General features: G+C 36.1%; 1 protein-coding gene across 1 annotated transcript in view; it reads left to right on the top strand.

Moving 5' to 3' along the window:
- AFG2A (AAA ATPase AFG2A) overlaps positions 1 to 27,158 on the top strand; it is a 331,993-nt gene that overhangs the window by 71,526 nt on the left and 233,309 nt on the right. Inside the window, exons 11-13 of the mRNA XM_024745165.1 lie at positions 4,307 to 4,516; positions 20,038 to 20,091; positions 21,763 to 21,842. Coding sequence (XP_024600933.1) covers positions 4,307 to 4,516; positions 20,038 to 20,091; positions 21,763 to 21,842 — 344 coding nt within the window. The remainder of the gene's footprint in view (positions 1 to 4,306; positions 4,517 to 20,037; positions 20,092 to 21,762; positions 21,843 to 27,158) is intronic.

The raw sequence follows: 27,158 nt of genomic DNA on the forward strand, positions 1-27,158 counted from the left end.
GCGGCAGAGGCCGGCGTGACGTTGCACCAGCCTGATGCGCGTCGTGCGTTTTCACTGGGAAGTTGTCCCTGGATCCCGGGAACCTGGCAGTGGTAGGCTGCCCAGGCTCTGCGGAAGAGGGCTGTGGATAGTGACCTGTGCTCGCACACAGACCCCTTGGTGGCGGCAGCAGCAGCCTTAACGTCTCTGCCCGCCTTTGGGGTCCACGCTTTTAGCCGCGGCTCGCCCCCGTCTCTGGAGTTCATTTTAGCAGCGCTCTTAAACCCCTCTCCTCGCGCACCAGGAAACAAAGAGGGAAGAAAGTCTCTTGCCTCTTCCGCAGGTCCAGACTTTTCCCCGGACTCCCTCCCGGCTAGCCGTGGTGCACTAACCCCTTCAGGCTGTGTTTGAGCCGCCAATCCCAGTCCTCTCCCTGCGCTCCCACCGAAGCCCGAGCCTCAGCTCCCAGCCCCGCGCACCCTGGCGGGTGAGCAGACAAGCCTCTCGGGCTGGTGAGTGCCGGTCGGCACCGATCCTCTATGCGGGAATCTCTCCGCGGGAATCTCTACGCTTTGCCCTCAGCACCCCTGTTCCTGAATTACTTTTATTTAGTTCTCCTAATGTATAATGCTTTTTTTTTAACCTTTGTCTTCACGGCATTTGCTGTTACTTTCAGCTGACTAATTTCTGTGTTTATTAGATCCCACCTCGTATGTCACTTCTGAAAAGCTTTTCCAGACTGTCCATTTAAACTCTGTGACTACCCTTTTAGCATATACCAGGCTTTATAGTAATTGCATAATTATGAAAGTATGCTTTTTTAAGGAAATGTTCCATCAGGTCAAAAACTCAGTATGGACAGGAACTATTTTTTTCCCAGGAACCAGCATAGTATGAAATAGCATTTAGTCAGTATTTAATAGATTGATAGATGTTTCTGCAGATGACTTTGCCTCAAATTTTCCTGAGAGTCTAGAGATGTTCTGACATAATGCCCTTAGTCTTAAACTTTTTATCTTTTACTCTCCTTTCCTATCACTGTTTGGGGGGATAATTTGCTTCCTTGACTTATATTGGAAAATATAAGTGCAGTAGAAGTAGAGGGGTATTAACTATCTTTCAAAAAGTTTAGTGATGAGAAAGGAGGAGGTATAATATTAGAAATAATATCAAAGTAAGGTTGTTTTGAAGGATGGGGAGAAAAAGGAAATATTTGTAGGCTGAGGAAAAAATATAGTGAAGAATATAATGAAAGCAGGAATAGAGAGACAGTTGGTGAAGCAAGAGCCCCGAAGGTCAGGAGATAGGAAAGGGATAGAATTGTTTCATTTTTCTGCTGGTTCTTACAGCCTTCAGGGCAATGGACCAACTCCTCAGTATAGACTACTAGTCCATGCAGTGGCATTGGTGTTTTGGCCTGTTCCATGTCCAGTGAACATTCAGTTTTCTGGTAAGAGCATCTTAATTTCTCTTGAGGAACACACCTTCTTCAGCTCCTGGTCCAGCTGACACTGTTTGCTACTATTCCCTGATCCCTAACTAAAGAGATCATTTTTTATGATATGGACTTCCTTTTATTTTGGTGATTTCCATGTGTGTTCCATGTGAGTTTAATATCTTATATTAGGTTCTTTTAAATGACTCTTTTTAAAGATTTTTTAAAAGACTGATTAAAAACCAAACACACTCAAATGTATTAAATACCAAATTTTATCATATTGCCAGGTTTATTTAGTTTCATATATATCTGAGAAAAACATCCTCCTAGCCATTTATAGGCATATCATTGAATTTTGTTTTAAATGCTATTAATTAGGAAGGATATAGTTATGTACTAATCTTGAAAATTTTATCTGTATGTGTGCTTATTAAATTAGCTTAACTAAATATTCTGCTATAGTACTCAAGGTATAACTCAAACATGCTCCAAGGTATGGAATAGCTGTTTCTCATGGAGCATGTTCTCCAACAGAGCATGCTGTTCTCATTGTATAAGTATAATAGTTGCATAGTAACAACTGAATGGGTATCATGCAGCATCATAACAAAAACATAGTGTAATTTTAGTTCTTGTAAGTTGCTTCCCTGACTTGTGTATCTATGATAGTTATAAATACAGCTTTTATCCATTTTATATATATATATATATACACACACATACTGTCCCTCTATGTATGCATGTATGCATGTGTATGCCTGTATGTGTATGCATGTGTGTGTGTATTGTGGGTATGTATATATGCCACTCTTAAAAGGCATAAAAATAAACTCTACTGATTGAATTAAACCACTATCCAGTAACCTCATTGCCAGATCTACTGACCATTTCTTTTTAATTCTTTCTACTTTCTGATCTATTAATTTTTAATAGTTGTTGACTACCCTCCTTAAAAATTTCTTCCCAGAATGTTTATTTTCATGAGAGGTATGCTAAAGTATTTAGAAGTGTCATACCTGCAGCCTACTTTAAAGGTTCAACAGAAAATTTAAAAATTGATAGTGTCTGGCCTTACATTTAGGTCTTTAATCCATTTTGAGTTTATTTTTGTGTATGGTGTTAGGGAGTGTTCTAATTTCATTCTTTTACATGTAGGTGTCCAGTTTTCCCAGCACCACTTATCGAAGAGGCTGTCTTTTCTCCATTGTATATTCTTGCCTCCTTTATCAAAAATAAGGTGACCATATGTGCATGGGTTTCTCTTTGGGCTTTCTGTCCTGTTCTATTGATCTGTATTTCTGTTTTTGTGCCAGTACCATACTATCTTGATTACTGTAGCTTTGTAGTATAGTCTCAAGTCTGGGAGCCTGATTCCTCCAGCTCTGTTTTTCTTTCTCAAGATTCCTTTGGCTATTCGGGGTGTTTGTTGTTTCCATACAAATTGTGAAATTTTTTGTTTTAGTTCTGTGAAAAATGCCATTGGTAGTTTGATAGGGATTGCATTCAATGTGTAGATTGCTTTGCGTAGTATAGTCATTTTCACAGTGTTGATTCTTCCAATACAAGAATATGATATATCTCTCCATCTGTTTGTATTATCTTTAATTTCTTTCATCAGTGTCTTATAGTTTTCTGCATACAGGTCTTTTGTCTCCTTAGGTAGGTTTATTCCTAGGTATCCAAAAATGGGCAGAAGACCTAAATAGACATTTCTCCAAAGAAGATATACAGATTGCCAACAAACACATGAAAGGATGCTCAGCATCCCTAATCATTAGAGAAATGCAAATCAAAACTACAATGAGATATCACCTCACACCAGTCAGAATGGCCATCATCAAAAAATCTACAAACAGGGCTTCCCTGGTGGCGCAGTGGTTGAGAGTCTGCCTGCCGATGCAGGGGACACAGGTTCACGCCCTGGTCCTGGAAGATCCCACATGCCGCGGAGCGGCTGGGCCCGTGAGCCATGGCCGCTGAGCCTGCGCATCCGGAGCCTGTGCTCCGCAACGGGAGAGGCCACAACAGTGAGAGGCCCGCGTACTGCAAAAGAAAAAAAAAAAATGCTGGAGAGGGTGTGGAGAAAAGGGAACCCCCTTTTTATGGGCCTCTCACTGGCCTCTATCTGACATTGTCCCTATTTTCACATTTCTGGATCTCATCCATGCTTCAAGAGTTGGCTTTCAGATTTGCCTTCCAGCTGGGAATCATCTTTTCTTCCTGGGAAGTCCCAAAGCCTTTTTCTCTTTCTTTGTTATTGTGGTTAGTATGCTTTCCATTGTACTATAGTTATTTATGTGCATGTTACTGGTAGTTGTTAAGTTCTTTGAAGTCTGGATTTATGTCTTATCTATTTCCTGTGTACACTATATGGTACGTAGTTCTCAATGAATATTTATTAAGTAAATATCTAAAGAGCTATCTTGTTTGGGGGGCCTTTTGCGGGGAACAAAATTTTGAGGATTCTTTATTAATATACCAAAGGCAGAAAAGATTACATGTTCCATAAGGACCTACAGAAGTATATTTAAAAGTAATTTTGCTAAAAAAGAAATACAAGAACTTAGATATATAGATGAGACCTTGGATCACTGATTCAAACCATTTTCAAACAGATGAAAGCTAGTTTTTACAGCCACGTAGAATAGAATATAGACTTATCAGAATGTTCAATCGTTGAACCAGTTACTTATACAAGTCTTGGCAAACAAACATTTTGTTTTTCTTTAGTATTTCTATAATACGCAGCTCACATTTTATAAACTCCTAATTTACTTCTTGATGCTGTTAAAATTATTTTTAGGAAATTATTGATTCTTAAATAGTTCTGTTTCCCTTCTTGCATATATATATTTAAAAATTTTTATTATTTGCTTGTTTGTTTTGCAGGTATCCTGGTCAGATATAGGAGGACTGGGAAATATCAAACTGAAGCTGAAACAGGCTGTGGAATGGCCCTTGAAACATCCAGAGTCTTTCACCCAAATGGGTATTCAGCCACCTAAAGGAGTTCTTTTGTATGGGCCTCCTGGATGCTCTAAAACAATGATTGCAAAGGCTTTGGCCAATGAGAGTGGGCTGAATTTCCTAGCTGTAAAGGTAGGGTGTTAAATTTTTTAACTGCTACTCTGTCTTCTAGGCACCCCCGTCCAATCCTCTGATTCCTACCCTTAGGAGAGCATAAAAGGCCATCTTAAGGAGTAGTTGATTTTTATTTGAGATTGATGGCAATATAATATAGGGAGATGGGAGATAAATTAGTGCCTATAATCAGCAAATCATGGTTTAGTTTCTTGATTCTCAATATTTCTTACACACATGTGTAATAGAAACCAGTTTTCTTTCTACATTTTTAAATTGTACTAATCACTTTTGTTTAACCAAGACTTAATTATAAATTTGATTGAATTTAATAAATTTAATATTTACAAACATAATATTTTAAAAGAAATCAAATACCTTATATGGTACAAATCATTTTATTTTTAATATTCATTATTTATTTGGCTGCATCGGGTCTCAGTTGCAGCACACGGGCTCTTTGTTGCAGCACGTGGACTTCTCTGGTTGTGGCACACGGGCTCCAGAGCGCATGGGCTCAGTAGTTGTGGCATGCGGGCTCTCTAGTTGCGGCACATGGGCTGTAGAGAGCATGGGCTTAGTTGCCCTGCGGCACGTGGGATCTTAGTTCCCCAACTAGGGATCAAACCTGTGTCCCCTGCATTGGAAGGCGGATTCTTAACCACTGGACCACCTGGGAAGTCCCCGAAAATAAATTTTTTAAAAACACTTTCCCAGTCAGAAGATATATATACATTATTTATATTCTGAAACACACACATGCATATTTTATTTGTTTACTGCCCTGCCCTATTACTTGGGATAGATTATCTTACCTGATATGTAGTTTTGCATTTACTATAGGACTAGATATTAATTTTGTTATTAACTTCTGTGTAACATGATAATATATCCATTTACTAAATATATATATATATTTTAGTATACATGTATATGTATATATAAAACCTTAAATCCATTTCTGTAGACTTTATCGCAAAAATACATATTTAAATATGTTAACTATCAAAGTCATTTCAGAAAAGGTACATGATAATTTATTTTGATGTTGTCAGGGAATTCTTTTTGTAATAAAGTATGTTCTTTTAATCTTAAAACATTGAAATCATTGGCAGGTTGAATGTATAAAACCTATTTCGGAATGTCAGTCTTTTACTTTACTGTTGACCCTTGAACAACGTGGGTTTGAACTGTGTGGTTCCACTTATGCGTGGATTTTTTTTCTATAGTAAAACTATAGTATTACATTATCTGAGGTGGATTGAATCTGCGGATATGGGGAAACTGTGTAAATGGAGGGCCGACTATAAGTTACACTAAGTTATACTTAGATCTTTGACTGCATGGAGGGTCAGAGCTCCTCACCCCCATATTTTTCAAGGATTAGCTATACTTAAATTTTTTGTGGAATGATATTTAGATGTATTTAGGCTATTTGCTTTTTAAGAATCAGTATCTTCACAATAACTAGTGTTTGCCTGTTTTTTATTATCTTGTAGAAGACATTGGATAGGGATTTGGGGAGGGGACCATTGTCACTATGATTAGTTACGCTGAATCATTACCATAGTTTTAAAGGTTGCAGTTTTAAATGTTGGAGTAATGAGTGATTTTGAAATTTCCAGAGACATCTTGATTTCTCTTTGGTCCTTGTCCTCTTGTCTTGTGGTAGTGGAAATGGTCATTTTACTGGCATTTCCTACTCTTTTTTTTCTGTCATCTCCATTTTTTTGTGCCTGCCTTCCACAGTGTATATTCATAATTGAATTTTTCCTGTCTACTGGAAATCTAAAACTTATTTAATGAGGATTTAGCTCACAGTTATTTACACTTGAATGTCAAGGAAGAAAGAGCACATATATTTCCTTACAAATTAGTATCTCACTCTTTTGTGATCCAGGTGCTTACCAGGACTGCTTTCTGGCCTATCCTAGGATTACTTAGAAATATATTTATTACTGCTTTTGCATATGAAACCTTTCATAACTTTACAGTTTCACTTTTGTCTTTTTTCATGATGAGAAAATGAGGAAGACTCTTTTTTCATGTAAAATAACCAACTATGTGTTAATTTATATGCACCTTTCATTAACTATTTAATTCTTTTAGGTCACACACAAAAGATAAGTGATGTTAAGAAATTTTCTTAATAAATTGAGTTTGTACTTGCTTAGGGATTATTACATATCCTACTTACTAATTTTTATTTAATGTGGACTTTTATTCATTATACAATTTAGTGTACTTTGACAGTATTATTCAATTTTTGAATCTGGGTGGAGGATGTATTAAGTGAACAATGGGTGTTCATTTACTATTCTTTCAACTTTTCCTATGTGTTTATAAATTACAAAAGAAAAAGTTGGGAACACAAAAAATATTTGCTTTTTTATGCATTTTCATTGGTCCTTTCATCTTGGTCTGATTAATGCTTATGAGAAGAGTTAAAATAGCTATATCATACCATTTATGTATGAGGATATCAAGTCAAAGAAGTTAGGAATTCATATTGTATTCTTTCAAGTTTTATTTTCCTACAAAGAAAAAGTTATCTTTTGTTTCCAACATAGATAATTGTTTTCTGTGGGATTTAAGTGTTATAATTAAATTTGAACTTTTTGAAATAACAAATCTCACACATTTTGAAAGTGATCAGAAAAAAATAGGTAGACTCTGGTTTTGAGAAACACAAGTGTTCTGGATGTATTGAAAGAATAAACTCCCTAACACTTTTTGCAATGGTGATTACCTTTGATTCCAAAGATAAAGAATTTTAAAGTTTAAACATTTCTTTCTCTGAGTTTATGAAAGAACCCTTTATTTTCCCCTGTGCATCTTTTCTAAACAGTGATTACAAGATTTATATTCTACTCAGAGTTAAGACTTCACCTTGGCTTGTGTGGGCTCTTAATAGCCTTTGGCATCTGTGTGTGTTTTTGTGCAGACTGTAGCACTTGACATACGGTTAAGTTTAGTTTGCCATCTGGGTCAATTACATCAAAATATTTTCCAGTTGAAATTTCCTCTCTGCTTCTCGCTTGCTTTTTGTCTGGAGTGCTACAATAGATTAATTACCCTTGAATGGCTGGGCTGCTTTACTTTATGAAGAACTGTTACTGATTCTGGAAGAAGGGTGATTAGGCCTCTGACAGGGATTTTCAGCAAGTCCTTTATTAGCTGTATTGGTGAGTACAAGAATGTAATGAACTTAGTATATCCTTAACTTTTGGGGGAAACTTTTTCTGACACTTGTCCCAGAGAGGAATTGTGCAAAATACATCCCATTTTCAGGAAAAACCTGTATTTTACTGAAAGCAGTGCACAATTCAAAGTAATTACTATAGTTCGTTTAACTAGATTCCCTGCTATTCTGTTACCAAAAGTACAAGATAATTTGAACTTTGTAGGTTCCAAGTTCATCTTCAAACTTTAAAAAAAAAAATTAGGCTAGTCTATAAATCATAGAGCTTTTATTTTGCAGATATTGCATGGAAAACTGCATAGATACCTCTTTTACATACTGAATGCTTTAAGATTAGTTTCTAGGATTACAAATAAGGATAGTGATGTTTAAGAAGGTGAAGTGACTTTTCCAAGTCAAAGTGGTGGTAATGGAACTGAAATTTGATCTCAGGACTTTCTGACTCCAGAGTCTAAGCACTAAACCCCACTGTATTATACAGTCTTCCATTTTCCTTTTTTTTTTTTTTTTTTAAATAAAACTAGTGCCCAGTGCTTTTTTTCATTAATTACACCAAATTACTTGAGAAGGTAGTTCAGGCAGTTTCTATGGGGCAGGTTCAGAGATGTGGAAAGATGTTTCTGGGACCTAGTTTAAAAAATAATTTTGTTTCTCTCAGACAAAGAAAACTGAGGAAAATAGCATGGCTTTGGAGTGGAAGTTGATTGAGTTAATAAGAAAGGGTAAACTCTGCCAAAGAAACAGGAACCTGATGAACTAAATGGAAGTGTAGGGAAAAAGACTAGTGGTTGAATAATGTGAAGCTTGAAATTTACCTATTACTATATAATTTGTGCCCTTGAGATTGAGTGTGTTACATTGAAAAGAGCATTAAGCTAGGATTCAGATAGCTTTGGTTTGATTTCTAACACTAGCACTTTTTAGCTCTGTAACCTTAAATGCGTTCTCTAAGACTTAGTTTTTTCATCTCTATAGGCCTTTTGAGAGGATTATATTTAAATCGTAAGTGAAGAAGTTTTAGAGGGCATAACTACTTAACTCTTAAGTGTGGGCTGCATATAGTTATGACTTCCTTACAAGAGGGTTCCTTATGGAAAGGAGGGAGGGGCAGAGTTACTTGGTAGTGGAGAAACCTACCTCAGCCAGGTTATCATGGTTAACACCAATTGGTCATGTTGTTAGTATGTACCCGTGCATGATGCGATGAGAATGGTCCTTTCTTCCCAAGGTCTTCCTCCCAAACACTCATAATCCATGTCTACCTGTGAGAAAAACATCAGGCAAACCCAAATTGAAGGACGTTCTGTAAAGTACCTAACCAGTACTCCTGAAACTGTCAAGGTCATCAAAAATAAGGAAAGTCTCAGAAACTGTCACAGCCAAGAGGAGCCCAAGGAGAGGACAGCTAAATATACTGTTGTGGTTTCCTGGATGAGATCCTAAAAGGACATTAGGTAGAAACTAAGAAAACCTGAATAAACTGTGGACTTTAGTTAATAATAATGTATCAATATTGGTTCATTGTGACAAATGTATCACACTATATTAATATATGATAAGAATAGGGGAAACTGAGCATGTGTTGGGGTAGGGATGAGTATATGGGAACTCTTGGTACTGTATGCTCAGTTCTTCTGTAAACCTTAAACTTTACCAAAACAAAAAAGTCTGTTAATTAAATAAGAGTTCTAAGGTCAGTATCAGGGCATACATATTATGTCTGGATTCAGTGAATGTAACTGAAGTTGAAAAGCCCAGCTCAGGACGTCCCTGGCAGTCCAGTGGTTAAGACTCCATCTTCCACTGCAGGGGGCACAGGCTCATCCCTGTTTGGGGAAGTTCTGCATGCCACGCAGTGTGGCCAAAAAAAAAAGGCCAGCCCAAGTGTTCTGTACTGCGCTGTACATGATGAGTGGATTGTAGGGAAGGAGCAGAATCACAGGGAGATGGTCGATTCCTTGGGTGAGGGCTTTGGAGGAGACCTTTCCTATTCATCACCCCTCTGTTCATGTTCCACAAGGTAGTGGAAAGTGACTGAGAAGAGCCCTGAGAGGAAGTTGGCTAGAGAAAGTGGGTTTGAGGCTTCCCTGAGCTTGCCTGTTTTACTGCAGTTCTCAGTTGAAGCCTATAAAGGTGTGTTGGTTCTGGCCCCAGGCCCCAACATTATAAAGAATACTTTCTTTTAGAGTTTTAGTTATTTTTTCTTTCACCTGGGTACAGCTTCTAATTTAGAGTCTCACTAGGAACTATGTCCAGTTTCATGCCTTTTGTGGACCCTAACTCTTTATTCTCCTTCCACAAGTTTATTGCTATTTGGGCTCATCTGGAGTCTGAAACCTTTTGAGTTTCTGTTTAATTTCCATTAGGGTTTTTTTTTTTTCCCAACTTAAAAAAATCTTGATGTCTCCAAATAGTGTTGTCTTATGTGCCCCATACTCTTAAGTTGACAGTTATTAGCATCCATGTTAAATAAAGACATATAGTTAGTTTTATCAATGTTTGAATGGCTATTAGGGAATAACTAATAATTATGTATTTTTCTTAGGACAAATAGAATAGTTACTGTGCCATGGTCAGTATCACAAAGTTATGTAGAAGTTAGATTGAATTTACTTAAATTTTGTGCACCATATAAGCTGACATGTTAAATTTGAGACATCATATATTAAAACTGTATATGTTAATAAATTTTTTTTTGAGTTGGGCTTGTATCAGATTAATGTCTTGACATGAAAGTATTCTATAACACGTGGCTAAAAGTAAAAAATGACAATATATATAACAAATAATAACAAAACCTTTAGTATTTGGAATCTAAGACCTAGAGAAATTTAGAAGGAAAAGAATGCTTTTACACTTCGAAGAAGTTTACTTACTTAATAATAGAGCATTTTGTTGTTGTGTCAGTTCAGTTTTTATTTGTGGATTTCAGCTGAGAGAGATTAGTTATTTTTTCCTTCTTTTAAATCTCTTTTGAATGAAATTTAATTGGGGTTGAAATAAATATTACAGTTTCATGTCTGTAACACTAAAAATATTTGTAAATGTTTTAGTATTGCAACAATAACTCAAATATATATTAAGCACCTTCTGTATGTCTGGCACTGTACATGGTAAACAAAGTGCATTAGATGGTCTCCTTGGTATCTACCAACTCATGATTCAGTAAGAAAGACATTTGACTAAGCAAGTGTTATAATGAAATGGGTAGCATTTAGAATCTTGATGATTGATTGTATGTGAGAAATGAGAAAGAAGTCAAAGGTGCTTAAAATTTTTACTTTTAATGACTGGCAGATGGAAATACCCCAACTCTAGGAAGAGTTAGCATGTGAGGAGGAAAAGTAGGCTGGAGGTGGGAGAGCAGGTACCAGATTGGGATTTAGATACGTGGAGTTTGAAATGCCTTTAGAGCAATATGGCAGAAATGTCCAAAAGGGTGTTGAATACGAGTTTGTAGCTCCAGAGAAAGGTTATTTCTAGAGATTAAAGCATGGAAGTTGAAGCCTCGTGTTTAAGATTGTGCACAGCGGTCAGTAAAGGGGTGAGAGTCACGAGAGGGGTCACTGATATAAAGGATTTTCCGGGGGGTGTGAACAAGTGCACTTTATAGCTGGCTTAACTGTAGTCAGCTTGGTGCCCGCAGTACGTTCTGAAGAAATGTGTCATTTTCTTTTCTTGAATAAATGAATTGTGGGGAAGGTTTGTATTATACTTTTTGAGAAAACAGCTTGAATTCTATTTCCTTCTCTGCCAGACCCTCTCACTTTTTAGGGGTTTTTACTTGCCCACGGCATTTCTTGCCTAGTACTTAATGCCTGTTTTCAAACTCTTTGAAGTGCTTTCCCAAAATGGCCTTCTCTGTGTGCTTGATGCTGTACTTTTTATTAATTTTCACGATCCTTTACTCCCATTGCATATATATAGTTCTATCTCATGTGACTTTGGGTTTTTATGAGCTTATTCCATAACATTTAACCATAGTTAACGCTTGGGTTAACTTGCCTTCCCTAGACATTCGGGAACTTATACAACCTTGATTTGAATTGTAATAGCCAAAAGCAACAGGCAGGTGTCAGACACATTTAAAAAGCCCTTGAGAAGACTGGAAAAAACCCAGTAGTGATTAAAGGGGCAAAATTGCAAGAACATGAGGTATAAATATTGTACTTAAATTTGTGACTGATATGGTGTAAAATACTGAAACACAGTAAAAAATAAGTCAGGTTTAGTTTTCACTAGATTTAACAGAACAGTTGGACAGATTTTTACATGTTTTTATGTTATTTTTGTTGTTTTATAAACTTGAACACTTGAAATCTTGGTCATGGAAAAATTAAAAATAACATTACCCCAAAACAAGCCAATTTATGGTACTTAACTTACTTTTGGTGGTTTCCTTGGTCACGCTTATCAATGAAGCACTTACGTAGGCAGGCGAAATGTGGCAGGACTAACATAACATAGTTATTTTGGTAAGTAAAATTAGAAGAGAAATAACCTTATCAGCTTTCATCAACCTTATCCATTCTAGGGATTCATGTATTATTTTTTAAAAGAGTTAAATAACTTAGGAGCAAATGTGGGATTCATAGACCATACTATATGTACCTAACCCTTATAATTAGGTATGAATGGTCTCTTGTCTATAACGGTTATCAATAAAAATCCTTATTTTCAAATTAACCCATGCTAACAGCCATTTATTGACAGAATTTGCCCTTGCCACTTGATCTCTTCCCACAAATACCTTTGAATTTGAATTGCTGGTACCATGTACAATCTTAAGTGGACATTTCCTTTTTTTTTGGAACTTGGAAAACAGAGGACATCATAGTTTTTAGAAAAAGTAGTCTGGGAACTCAAATCCTGTATTCTTGTCATCATTTCTGTCATTTAACTTTTCTGGGACTTCTGGCATTTCACTTAAACTTCTTTGGGCTTTGTTTTCCTCAGGTTTTAAGTGAGATAGGTTAGAGTAAATGATTCTCCTAAAGCCCTTCCACGAATAACATTCTATGAGTAGCTCACATAATGCTTATATTCTAATCTGTTGTTTATCTTTTTTGCCTGTTGGTGGCTAATCTATTCACCTCAGAGGAGTGTTGTAAGCAGTAAGGGGATAATACATATCAAGCGTTTAGCAAGATTTCATAAAATTAGCTGATGCTAGTTGCTGTTTTCCTCTGTTTTTAAGAATTGGATTATATTTGACCACAAATAGAACAAAAAAGTATAGCAGCACAGCTTATGATCCCGTAAGTTTTCTGTTAGTGTTAGAATAAGATGTAGTATATATCTTTGAAAGTGATTTTAATCTTTTGCAACTTGTACCAGAACACAGTGATTTTGGGCAATTTGAACTTCAAACTCAAAATAACCTTTCTTTGCCTAGACTTCATATGGAATTCTGGATTTATGTAACATATCAGTTCAGCTACTGGGGTTGCATTTTTAAGCCAGTCATCCAGGTAGGATTCCTCAGCATGCAGTTCTGTACAAAATCACATGTTCTCTAGAGGCCTTACAGTACTTTTCATTACTGCTATGACTTGTTAGTAATACTTGACTTGAATTATTCTAACCCAGATTTTCTTCACAGCTCTAACTTCTTAGGTTAGATTTTCAAATCTGTTTGATATTTTTTTTTCTTTTGTTTTGTTTTTGGAGAAAAAGCACTGTTTGTTATCCGCAGGTTTTTCTATACGTAGCCCACCTCTACGTAGTAGTGGAATGGCCCTTCATTGTTTAAGGCTGTAGGCCATATTTTCCCATTTTCAACACAATATTGTCGGTTTGCCTATACATCAGATTTTTAAAACATGTTAATCTTTCTGTTGTCTTTAGCAGCGTATTGTGTTCTTAGATCATGAAATGATCATAACCTTGTACTTCACAGCATCGATATTCAAGTCATCTTTTTTAGAGTCAGCTCTATGGAGAATAGTAATCATTTTTCCGGATTCTATAACCGCTTTCCTTCAGTTAAGCCAGATAGTTAGAAGGCTGTATATATGTATTAAGTATATTCCCTGCTTAAGGAAATGTCTTCCCTGGCTTACTATTTTTATGTTACACCATTGGATTTTTTTTTTTTTTTTTTTGCGGTATGCGGGCCTCTCACTGCTGTGGCCTCTCCCGTTAAGGAGCACAGGCTCCGGATGCGCAGGCTCAGCGGCCATGGCTCACGGGCCCAGCCGCTCCGCGGCAAGTGGGATCTTCCCGGACCGGGGCACGAACCCATGTCCCCTGCATCGGCAGACGGACTCTCAACCACTGCGCCACCCCGGAAGCCCTACACCATTGACTTTTATGGAGAGTTGCTAGAACAGTAACAGTAATACAGAGTTTGCATGATAATAAAGTAACAGTGACACCAGCAGTTTCCTTTCTGATTTTTATTAGGTCACCCTTGCCTAAGTAGTCACCCTAAACTGAATGAAATTCTGCATAAAATTTTCTTATCCCTTCCTCACTCCCCCCACAACCCCTCCCCAACAAAAATCCATTCTCCTGATTATCTAAAGCTTCTTTTATCGAATGGGCCCGAATTGTTTTGTTGTTTACTTTCTTAACTCTGTTCATAGTCCCTTTTGGGTAAAAGTATAATTTATATTATATATTATAAATGGGCAGACCTTGTTTTGCCCTGTAGTGCAGGGCTCTAAAAATGCAAGATGAAACCATGCAAAATGATCTTAATACCCAATGGGGAAAATTACAACTGTTCCATGACCTTTGAAAATCTGGCAAAACATTAGGAGCTCTCTACTCTTGGTTGTAAGTGTACAAGGCAGTGGATTTTGGCTGTATAATAACTTTCTTGCTGGTCTTCTTGCTGGCAAACTGTCTCTGTAGTCTAGCCCTTCATATTTTATAAGGACACTACAATTTATTTACCCATTTTTATGTCAATGAATTTTTAGATTTAATTAATGTTTAGATTCCAGGTTTAATTTTTTTGTTGCTGTAAAGAATGCTTCACTAATATTCTTGTACATATCTCCTTGTGTGTATGTACAAGAGTTTCTCTAGGGTATACATACCTAGAAATAGAAGTTTGTCATTGAGCATGAACAACTTAAACATTACTAGCTATTTTAAAATTGCTTTTTTTTTTTAACGGTCATTGATTTTTTTCATTAATATTTTGATCAATTCTCTCAATGTTCTTTTTTGTTTGTTTGTTTGTTTGTTTGCGGTATGCGGGCCTCTCACTGTTGTGGCCTCTCCCGTTGCGGAGCACAGGCTCTGGATGCGCAGGCTCAGCGGCCATGGCTCACGGGCCCAGCCGCTCTGCGGCATGTGGGATCTTCCTGGACGGGGGCATGAACCCGTGTCCCCTGCATCGGCAGGCAGACTCTCAACCACTGCGCCACCAGGGAAGCCCTCTCTCAATGTTTTGAAGTCCAGGTTTTTCACTCAGCAATTGTGTCATTGGTATTTTTGGTGAATTTTGATCTCATTGGCAGAAATGAACTATTTCAAATTGTATGAGATTAATCTAGATCAGTAGTCAGCAAACTGCAGTTTTGGGGCCAAATCCAGCTTACAGTTTATTTTAATTTAGCCCTCTGGTTAAGAATGAACTTTACATTTCCAATGGGATGTTTAAAAGAAGAAGAATATGTGACACAGGATGTATGAGTCCCAGAGTGCCTGAAATATTTACTCTCGGGCCCTTTACATTTTATCTTCCTCAATCCCACAATACTTGGGAAAATGCCTCCAGGTTTATTTATCTTACTGATAGTTTTGAGTATAAATTTTGTGTTTTTGTTGTATAGTCTAACCTGTGTCTAAAACCAAACTTGTAAAATTGGTTTGGTATTAAGCTGTTGCTATTTCTTTATCCTTTAAAAAGTGAGAATGTTGTGTCTCGGCATTACTAATGTTTCATTGTTTGTCTTTATTCAAGTTAAAGCTATTTGGGATTGTATTATTTAAGAAATTAAGATAATTAAATCATTGGTGATGAGGTCACTCTGTAGTTATCTTTGGGGAGTTAGCTTCAAAACAATTCTGTTGTGTAAATATGATTGCTTGGAGACAGTTTAAGTATCAATGTACAAACAGTTGACATATTAATTGTAAATAATATTTAGTCATCAAAAGCACTGTCCAAAGCAAGTTTTCTTAATAACTTTGTTTGCTTACAGATAATTTATGCATTCCTTGGTTGTTGGTAAATTTCAGTCAGATGTAGGAGTACCTTTAAATGTTAGTTATGCTTTTCATGCATCTGCCCCCTAATTAGCCTCAAATATTAATTTTTTTACAGTATGTATAATTTATTACTCTGAAATAATTTTGAAAAGATTATTTTTAAAGAAAATAGGAAAACACACATAAGAAATAGATGAGAGTTTTCTTTTGGGGGGAGAGGGGAACATAATTAACCTTGTTAATGTTATATAAAACTTACTAATGCATCAACTTAGATTACTCAGAAAATCAGGCAGAAAGGTAAAATTGCCCCTCTCATTACTTAAGGATTTCTGTATCGATGCTATCAGATAACTCAGCTGAACATGATGAATGGCAGTATCTTTGGAGCAGCTGGATTTTGTCAGCCTGAACTCTGAGTTATTCTTCCTATCCTTTTCTTACTCTTATCCTTGACTGTTCTACCCTGATCCCCATATGTTCTAATTTATTTACTTGTTACCATATTATAAAATTTCAATATTTTTGAAGCACCATTGTAGAGGTAGTATAAAAAATATTAAAAAATTATCTTCCTTTCCTCAGGCGTGTTTGTAATTTGAAAGACTTTTTTATGCCTGTAATTTTTATTCATTTATCCCATCTGTTCTTTTTTTCCCCCCTTTTCCTGCCTTCTTTTGGATTAAGTCGAGTATATTTTGGTATTCTAGTTTATCTCCCCTATTTTCTTGATAGCTAAACCTCTTGGTTTTTCTTTTTAAAAAAATACTTGCTCTAGGATTTATAGTATACACACTTAATTTACAGTTTACCTTCAAATAATACTATACCACTTTATGTATAAGATTCTTAAAGCAATTTGCATACCTTTGGATGGAGAATTTAGAAACTAAGTTCTGAGTGTTACTTCATGGTGAGCCCCCCTCTGTGGGGAAGGTCTCCATACCCCTCTTGATCTCTGATGTCTCATGCTAGGTGGCTGCCACCACAAACCCCTGTACTGATGTCCCCTCGTCCTTCTGTGCTGTCCCGTCTCTACCACCCCATGGCTCCCAAACTCTACACTGCCTTTTCTCTGTCCCTTGTGGTGTTGCCCTTCTCACCCTACACCTAGTTGTTCCCAGCATGTTGCCCTGAAACCTTTTCTGTCCATGTGCTTCCAGAAACTCTCTTTCCATGTTCTATCTGACCGTTTCCTTTATGTTAGCTTCTAGTTTTCTATCCTAGTTTATTAACTCCCTCCTTCCATTCTAAATGACCTGACATAGTTGTGATCTCATTGCTGTTCAGGATTATTCCTTGATTCCTTTACCTGGAAGGAATCTTTGTTTTATTTTTGCTTCTCTTCGTGGCATTCTCTATATAGTTGTGGTATTTTTTTCTCACTGTATTTTTATTTTTTAAGAATATAATTATTGTTATGTTTTAAGAATAAGATTATTTTAGTAATCTATTAAACCATAAACTCATTATAGACAATAAATATTCCTTGAATGAATGATTCAGTGTCTCTCTATGTCAGCAAAGAAATTAAGCTGCTGGATATTTGTTTCTGATCTTCCCTGCCTTTGACTTTGTGTGGGTCTTTAATTTACTCACAGATGGAAAGTCATCATAGTAGCTCTGCATCTCTTTGTCATTTTACATAACTGAATTAATATATATATAAATTGCTTAGAACAGTTCATGGCACATAGGAAATATTCAGTAAACGTTAGCACTTATGTTCATGATTACAAAATTTTTAATTTTAATCATCTTGGATGGACTATTTTTAATGAGATATATATTTCTGAGAGTTGCTACACCGAATATATTGAGCATCCTTTTTTCCTTCATGAATTAAGTCATTGTGAACATCAGAAATAGTATAAGTCAAATTTGAATTAGTATTCCTTCCCTCTTATTCTCTCTTTCACATCTTGCTACTCACAACAAATTAAGTTGATTTTATCTTTTTAAATAGTTTATGTGGCTGTCTTCTCATTTCCATTCCATTGTTTTACCTTAAGCCTGTGCCTCATTTCTCACCTTTGCTGTTTTAAGAATTTCATAACTGCCATTCTGGTCTCATATGTTCCTCCCAATCATCCTTTATATTGTGTCTAGAATCATCTTTCCCTAATACACCTATTATCAGTTAACTCCCCTAAGACTCTTCCCATTGCTTACAGGATAAAGTTTAAACTTGTTTTTGACATGCTCCTGCCTCCCACTTTAAGTAGCCTTACTGTTGCTGCATTCTCTCTGCCCCCTAAGCTCCACCTGTTATAAATTCTTAGATCAGTTCAGACTCAAGTTTGTTAGTCTTGTATATAACTGAAAAAGTCAGTGAACTCTAAGTTAAAATCTTAAGACCTCTTCTACCATTAAAGTGCATATCAACACCTGTTTTAGCTCATCAGAGACCTTTTTGATTTATTTCTGGGTCTTGATGTATTTCATATTTTTGAGGGTGGTAAATCAACTGCACACTCACCTGAAATGTTACTTTCTCTAGGAACATCCTTGACTCTAAGTGGTTGCTTTTCTATGTTTCAGTGGCACCTAAGCATCCCTCTATCCTAGCACTTGCCATGCTATATAGTATAACAGCTATCTTTGTAATAAGGTGTCTTATCTGAAGCTAACTATTGCCTGTACCAATTTGTAGCATTAGTTGACATTCTGCTAGGTTTGCCTGTGTGCTTCAATCAGTCCGATTTTTATTTAATTGGTGTATTTTGTTTTGGAAATACTCAAGCTAGTGTCTAGTTATATCCCGTAAATTGTTGGGACCCATAATTTGCCTGGGATAGAACATGAATCTTGTTCAAAATAATGTGTGTGTGTGTGTGTGTGTGCATACATGCATGCCTGTGCAGAGAGAGAAGCACACACATACATGTATAATGGGTTTGGAATTGTGTGGGGAAGGGTGTCAATAGAAGCCAGATACTGGGAAGAACAGTGAGTGAAAGCCCATAGCCGAGAAAGACATCTGGCATTTTGTACAATAAACTTATACCAGTATCTGAAGGGAAGAGTTGTGGTTCTCAGGACAGCATTATTATTATTATTATTTTATTTATTTGTTTTTTAATCCCATGACTTCTTGTGATGTGATAACTAGCATGAGAAAGTAGATAGGTGTGTGGTAAAAATGAAAGCCTACCATTTCATACTATACATAATATTTTAGGTACTTGAGAAAGAAAAATCTTACTATTCAGAAATGTTGAATGTCCAAAAAAAAGTGTATCTTTGAATCAGTGATAGGCGCTTTATTGCTGGGAGTCCAGCCACTTTTATGAGGATTCTTCTGTTGATGGCTGGTTAGTAAAAACTGGTAGATTTTATTACTAGAAGTCCACACCTTTCATTCTTGGTACCCATTCTAAAATAGCTGGACACAGAAGGGAAAAGAGATTTCCCATCAACTGGATGAAGTGCTGAGTGGCAGATATCTGAAGGGAGATTCAGACAGAGGCTGAGTGAATAGACACTATGGAGGGTAACAAGGGTCATTGTCATTTTCACAATGTGATACACTGACTGAGGGTTAGCTTTGTTGGTGGTCCTAAGATTTTTGTCTGCAGGAGTTATCTCCTTTGGCTGGGATAGTGGCTGAGAAGAGCTTGTTTGGCCCTGCAGATCCATAAAGTCAGCGTCTACATGGCCAAGTCAAATGAGAGGAGGGAGCTGGAGAGTAGCATTTATTTTGGAAATACTCAGGGACTAAGATAATGTCATTGATTACGTGATTCCCATTCCATTTTCAGGGATTATCATGGAGTCATAAAAAGAATTAGCCCTGAGGTCTTGCTTCTTGTCAGAGAGGGCTGTTGATCTAGTATTAGACTGTTCTATCTTCAATGACTAGCACCATTCCTGATATATAGTAAAATTATGGATGGATGGGTAGACAGATGATGAATGAGATGTTAAACTATCATGTTTAGTTACAGTCACTGTGTTGATGTGTAGTTTTTGGAATACAGAATGGCTTTAATTTTTGAGGCATAAATAACACCCAATAAAAATAAGCATGCTAGAGGAACTGTTTTAATTAAAAGCTGATTTTTGTCTATTTTTTTCTTTTTCTTTTATGTGTGTATTTTCTCTTTTATTGAAAGATATACATGTGTTTGGATTTATAAAGACACTGAACAGTTGTTTTCTTTTCATTCAGGGGGCTGAATTAATGAACAAATATGTTGGTGAATCTGAAAGAGCAGTTAGAGAGGTAAGAAGATTATGTCTTAAAGTGGAACTCTGCATAGGAGAACCAGGCTTCTGTCCTGTATGGTTTCCATTTTGTTTCAGGTTATAGATTTTGAAGTTTCCAAATCTAAATTCTAGTGGTATAATTTTTCTTCAGGCAAATATTATTTTTAAATGCAATTTTGGTCATCTACAATTCTTTGTTTTTGCTTTTAAACATCATAATATTTCCAGCCTTTAGTTTTACCAAATATTTTTTAACGAATGTCAGCGTTTCATTAAAAAAAATAAGGATATGTTTAAACTTAACAAAGAATGCATGATGTCAGAATGAGATTTAAATCCTTTAAACCAGGTAGCCCTTTAAATCAGATAAGCTTATTAGTATATGAAAATGTCACTGTACTCTTCTTATTTTATTTACTTTACCTTTGACTGGTGATTTAGAAAGTGCATCCCCCTCCTCTCTTAAATTTTACAGCCAGTGCCTGATTGGCCTACTGGCTAATCCATATTGCTGAAGCTACATAACTGGGAAGTTCATGCAAAATCAAGGCACTGAAGTGGGGGTAACTATAGCAGTTTGATCACAAGTCTCGGCTTCCCAAGCAAAGATTGGCCTGCCTCACACAGGCACCCTGTATCCTCAAAGAAGCTAAGCAAGGACAAAAACACGTAAATAGCAGTGGAACGGATGGTCTTCTGCTTATGACACATGTGGGTATCAACCAAGAGTCTTAGAGATTGGAATACTTTGTTTTGCATCTGAGAAAAAAACTTGTTACTTTTTCTTTCTTGAAATGTAGATGTTGGTTATAATATAAAACATTAACTGATAATGATAGCACCTCATTGATTAAAATATGAAAAAGGTGGTGTTTATTAATATTAAGGTTTTGGTGACTGTTGTGTATTTTTATGGTCATCATACTTGTGGCCAGAAAATGGAGGCCTAGGTTACAGGTTACACACATTTGGATTTCTTTCTGCTTATGCTGACGTTTTCTAGCCCATTTCCACATGTTTTCCCCATGGCTGTCTGGCCAGTCTTTGATGTTGATAGTCTGATTGACTTCAGATCTAACCTATCTATGCTTTTCCAAGTTTTAGCTGTTTTTTCCATACAGTCTTCAGAGAAATGAGCAAAGTGTGTGCCTTTTAGGTTTATGAGTATTGTATATGCTAAACTTTGGCTGATTTTATACATTTATGATTTTTCTTTTAAATATGTGTTTATTTGGATAAATGTTCCAGGCATTATACTAAGTGCTTTGCATTCTTTTTTAATCCATTTCTTAAACTTCTGAGGCAGGCATTTTTCATAATCTCCATTTTATGTGGAAATCGTAGTTTATAAAAATAAAGTTACCCACTGAAGGTCACACAGCTACCAAGTGGTGAAGGTGGGATTTTAACTGAGATTGTTTGATTACTTAACCAAATTGTCTCCTACACACCTCTAAGAATATGTGTTGGTGTCTTGTCTCTGTTTGCAAGTAAGCACCGTGGAAGAGGATACTTTTACATCCATTATGAAGTGCTATACATCTGTTACAGGTTGTATACAAAGTGATTGGGCTGGTTTACTGGTACATAATAGATTTGGTTCTAAATATAATTTTCAAACTAAAACTAGCTATGGAGTTTTCTGGAATTTGCTGATCTTTAGCTAATGTAGCACTCTTTCCACCAGATCTTCCGAAAAGCGAGAGCAGTGGCTCCTTCCATCATTTTCTTTGATGAACTTGATGCCTTAGCAGTTGAAAGGGGCAGGTAAGAAATATTTAATAGGACTGCTATTAAATATTAGCAATTACAGTGTAGAGGAATTAAATTATTTCACATCATCACTTTATAGTACTTTTATGTATAATTTTTTTTTTAAGGCTGATATGCATTGGGGGCATTTGAGCTAATTTTTATAGTTTACTATCTAAAGAGAGCCCCCTGCACTGCCTATCAAAATTTGGGTTTTTATTAACATGTGATTAAAACTGTAAATAAAGTTCAGTTAAGCATAATTACGTGATAGAGTAGAATCCAATTATAATAAAAGTTGTTATTATACAGATTTTAGTATTATCTGGATTAAGTCATGTTTCCTAAAATATAGTTACAATAGAATAAAAATTAGTATTAATAGTTTTGTTTCTGAATGTCAGACAATAAAGAGGATTATTTATAATATCATATCAAACATATCATGTGTGTGTATATATATATTAAACTGTTTTCAAGTGTGATTTTTTTTTTCTGTACAAAGATTTACAGGTCTTTTAAGGAATACATGGTACAAGTACTTCATGCTGGAGAGTGTTTATTTGTGTGTTTTCTTCATAACTCTCTGATTATACATTGACTATAAAAGTTTTGCTGATGATAATTATGGTGATGGCAGAAGGCACCTTCTAAGTCTCAGTGTTAAATTTGATAAGAGGCATACTGCTCTCTTCTTTACAGGTAGAGCTGCCTAATCAGATGAGAGTATGAACTGTCACTAGGAAACATTGGGAGGTAGCCTGCCCTGCTCTCTACCCCACCCATCTGATACTCTGTAAATACCTACCAATCTTGTTATTTTATGAGTTGGAGTTCATGAGTCCTTTTATTACTTCTGAAGTGAGATGGAACAAAAGGTTACAAATAGCTCAAGTTCACCTTGACTGCAAGAGAAGAAAAAGAAGCCAGAGAAGTTTACTGAAGTAGGGTGATCTGCCACATTTATGTGCCATCAGAGACGTCTGTTTTTGGAGCCTAGAAAGGGACAGGGTGGGAAACACTGTTAATATGAACCAAATGGGAGGTGGAATATGTAGCAGAGTTCTCATAAAATGCCTTTGAAAGGTAATGGTATGAGAAACCAGACAAGGCACTTGGTAGAAATAAACTTTTTGTAGGCAATTTGGCTCAGTAGGAATTTGCAAATGTATTAAGAGATGCTAATAATTTGCAGTCTCTAGATATCATTTCCTCTAGTAGTCTTCATCTTATTGTGAGCCCTTCCTCAGTGGCTCATTCAGATAAAGTACAGGTAAATTCTGTGTAGTTTCCTTTGCATAGAGAAGTTTCAGTCAAGTTAGTTGACATTTCAGAAGACAAAGATAAGGCTGAACTACCAAATGTAATGTTAATAGTCCAAAGTAGAGAGTTTTAGTTGTACTTTAGCTGCACTAAGTCTTATATAGTTTGGTTTTTATAGCCATAAGAATCTCATAGAATGATATTTTGATTGTTTTTTCCCCATAATTGTGTGATGGGCCAACATTACCTAGAAAGTTATTGTTTTATCTAGTTAGAGTGCTGTAACCTGAAAACAAAAACAAACAAAAGCTTCACACGTATATTTTTGTTCTTCAGCTATTTGAATTGGACACAGTTTCTAGAAACTGAAAGCACAGCTGTTGATAGATAGCAAAAGTATGAAATTCCGAAAATACTAAACCAACTCTATACATTGTTAAAGAAATATAGGAAAATAAGAAACATAGTAACATAGGGAAACATAGAAAAATTAAAAATTCCATAAGCTAGAAATTTTCTCTATAATTTTGGGCTGTAGAATATTCATTGCTTTCATTTCTTCTGATTTTTTATGATAACATTCAGATCCAACTAATAATATGACTAGTCCAAAAATGACAGTGCCGAAGACAACTGTTTCTTCTTATCAAGATTTGGATTTCCACACTTAAGCTGTTTAACAGATTGAGCCATGAATTATGATATATATTAGTCTGTACTGTCCTGTGCATGTTACGTCAATTATTTTGACTACTTGAAGTTCCTCAAATTAGCCATGAAACTGAGGATTGCAATCTGCACATTAAATAGAGTATAGACATACTATTTGCTTAGCTTTAGAAACATTTGTGCTTTCAGAAAGAGAGATTTTTCATGTTTACAAAAGTGTCTACTTACAACCACTATTTTCTCCTCTTCCCTGCCCCATTTAAGTTCTTTGGGACCTGAAAAATAAGTAAGCCTGATATTTACTTCTCTTTTTCTGTATGCCCATTTAAATTATGGGTGTTCTGAATAAGATTTTTTTGTCTCATTTCATATTGTGAGTTGGATGAAATGTTGTAAGATTCCCTTTGCAAAGTGCTTTAATGATCTGTAAATATTTGGGAAAATTGAAAATGCTGTTAAAGTAGCATAGCTCTTTGGAAAATGGATACGATGGTAGGGAGTAAGGCACAGACGTAGGGAAAAGATTTGAATTATACTGAGCTAATAATAATATTGGGTAACATTTATTTAGTGCTTATTGTATTCTAGAACCTGTTTTAAGTGCTTTACAGCTGAAGAAAAAAATTCATAAAAAGGCCCCTGCATTAATGCAAAGTAGGATATTACACAGTTGGTTCTAGTATTCTGCCCTGCCTCCCAGCTAGCTTAAGTTTTTACCTTTTTCAGGGTTATAGTGGGGAGGGGAGAGCACGCTGGGCAGTAAATCAACAGTCACTCTTGTCTTAGGCAACACTACTGTCCCCAGAAGTGAAGAAGGATAGGGTGAGTCCCCATATACTGTATTCTCTTGGCCCGGTCTCCTCCGACTGAGGAAATGGCCACTAGACTAATCTAGAGATTCCTAGAACAACTTCCTCTGTCTGGGACGTTCCAGCTAGTCAGTGGATCTTGGAATCATCCTTACCAGCTGACATTAATGACTTTCCTTAGAGAGATGGCCTGATGCAACATTTTACTAGGAATTGGGAGTTATTTTTTGTTGTTATAGGACACATAGGTCATTTGTAGCTATCTTGCTTTTAAAATGAAAATTTGCTTGCGTTTTGCATGCACCAAGAAAATTATCATAGTGCTTGTGTTCAGAGTGTTGATAGTATATGTTTGGCTAGTCTTCTTTAGGTCTCTTTCAAGCCTGAATATTGACTTTGGGGGTGTGGGGGGTAGATTTTAAGAAACAAATTCAGATGCCTGCCATTTGGGATTCTTTATGACATTTAAAAATTATACTAGAAAAACATTTTAAAATTTGAATTGGATATGACTTGTTGGCCTATAATTTAGAAATCATATGAAGAGATGATAGGGGATTTTATTTTATTGCAGGAGCTGAAAGGAAATAAATATCATTTTTGTGAAATGTTTGCTATTGAAAAATAAAATCAGTGTAATAATTACCATCATGGTGGTGAGATCTCCTTAAGATAGGGGTTAGCATTCCTTTTCTGAAACAGGCCAGTTAGTAAATATTTTTTGCTTTTTGGGCCATACAGTTTCTATTGCAGCTATTCATCTCTGTTGCTACAGTGCGAAAGTAGCCATAGACAATATGTAATCAAATAAGAAACAGTTGGCTGGCCAGATTTAGACTGGCTATAGGTTCCTGACCTTTTTTAAGATATCATAAAGTCCCTTCAGTCCACGGCACTCTGACTTTTGAACAGGGATAATTTGGAAAAAGGGCTTGACTTCCGAAGGGAAAAGAAAATTAATCTTTTGGAAATGTCTAATTTCAGTACTTTCTATAGCTGAACATTTTTTCCATTGTTGTATTGCCTATCTCTAGCAGATAATAAAGTTTTATAAAATCATTTCATTATGTTAGTGATTATACATTTGTTCTTAAACTTGGAGTTGGTTTTGATTTCCTAGGATGTCAGTTTTATGGATTTTGTTTCCTACTGTGGCTTTGAAAGTCAGCCAAGAATATTTCTCAGTCCATAAAACAGTTTCACTATGCTACTCCAGCTAGCTATCAGTGATCTGTGGAAATAAAGGGCAAAGGCAACATGAATAATGGGAATCCAAAGAATTCCCTTCACCTAATCTTCCACATTAATTATAGCCACCAAGTTTTTCTACAACAAGTAGCAAATTAGACCAGTATGAGCTTCACCTCTTTCTGTTTAACGGCACTTGACTAGATCAATACATTTCTGAATACAAGGAAGGGGATATATGTATACAAATCGTTGATTCACTTCATTGTTCAGCAGAAACTAACACAACACTGTAAAGCAATTATACTCCAATTAAAAAAAATAATGAATTAAATAAGTTACGTGCTCCGTATTACCAACACAGAATTTTTAAACTAGAAAGACCTGTATATATATCTTACCTAATTTAACTCCCTCATTCATACATGCCAATAATTATGAAATCCTCAAGGGAATGGCAACATCTTCATCCTCTTACCTCAGATGTCCAGCACAGTGCCTAGCAGAGACGGCACTCTGTGCTAAAACCCAGACATTTAGTTTTTGAATAAGGGAATGAAGCCTCAGAGAAACTAGAGATTAGGTTCACTCAGCTGGTTGTTAGCAGAATATGATTTCACCATGTTTTAGTGTCATTTGTGAACCAATTTTATTTTAAAATTAAACACTGAGACTGTCTTTTGGAATTTTGTCACCTGCATTACGTTCATAGAAGCATCAACATCTTCATTATAAAGAATCATTTGTAAGCTTTGGAATACATTCACCTGTCAAAGAGCTCCGAAAAGAATTAAGGAAGTGCTAAGTGATGCGTTTTTCAAAAAAATTCAGTAGTTTTTGTACACACTAACTTTAAAAGTGAGTCTAGAGTCACAAAACTTTGTCAGTTGTGCTGAGGGTACAGAAATGATAAATGTTCTTTTTAACATAGCTGATAGCAACAGTATTCAAAGGATAATAGAGGATAGCAACAGTAATGAGATCATGCTTATTAGATCAGTGACGAAACATTTTGAAAGACTATGTACGTCCTTGGTATACTAATTAATTTTGTAGAAAGATCACCGTATTACCCTCTGCCAGAAGGCCATTCAATCGCATTTATTTTATTGTAGGGGGATCAAATTGAGTCTTTTCTCAAGTAAGCAAGCATGCAAATCACTGGGTTCCAAATCCTATGTGTCTGTAGTCACAGAGCATTCATTATAAATCAAGAGCCTGAGTCAGTATCCACCTATCCCCCACTTCCCCCCCCGCGCCCGCCCCCCAAAAAAAGTTCATTTAGAAGATACAAAAAGAGGATAGAAAAAACAGATGAAGAGAACTTCTTTCGGTATAGATCTAAGAAACCAGGGAAGTGGAGATTTTCTTCTCACTCTATTTCATTTCTGCATCTGAGCAC

The sequence above is a fragment of the Neophocaena asiaeorientalis genome, unplaced genomic scaffold, assembly GCF_003031525.2.
Source record: "Neophocaena asiaeorientalis asiaeorientalis breed wild unplaced genomic scaffold, Neophocaena_asiaeorientalis_V1.1 scaffold65, whole genome shotgun sequence".
In the NCBI taxonomy this organism is placed as follows: domain Eukaryota; kingdom Metazoa; phylum Chordata; class Mammalia; order Artiodactyla; family Phocoenidae; genus Neophocaena; species Neophocaena asiaeorientalis.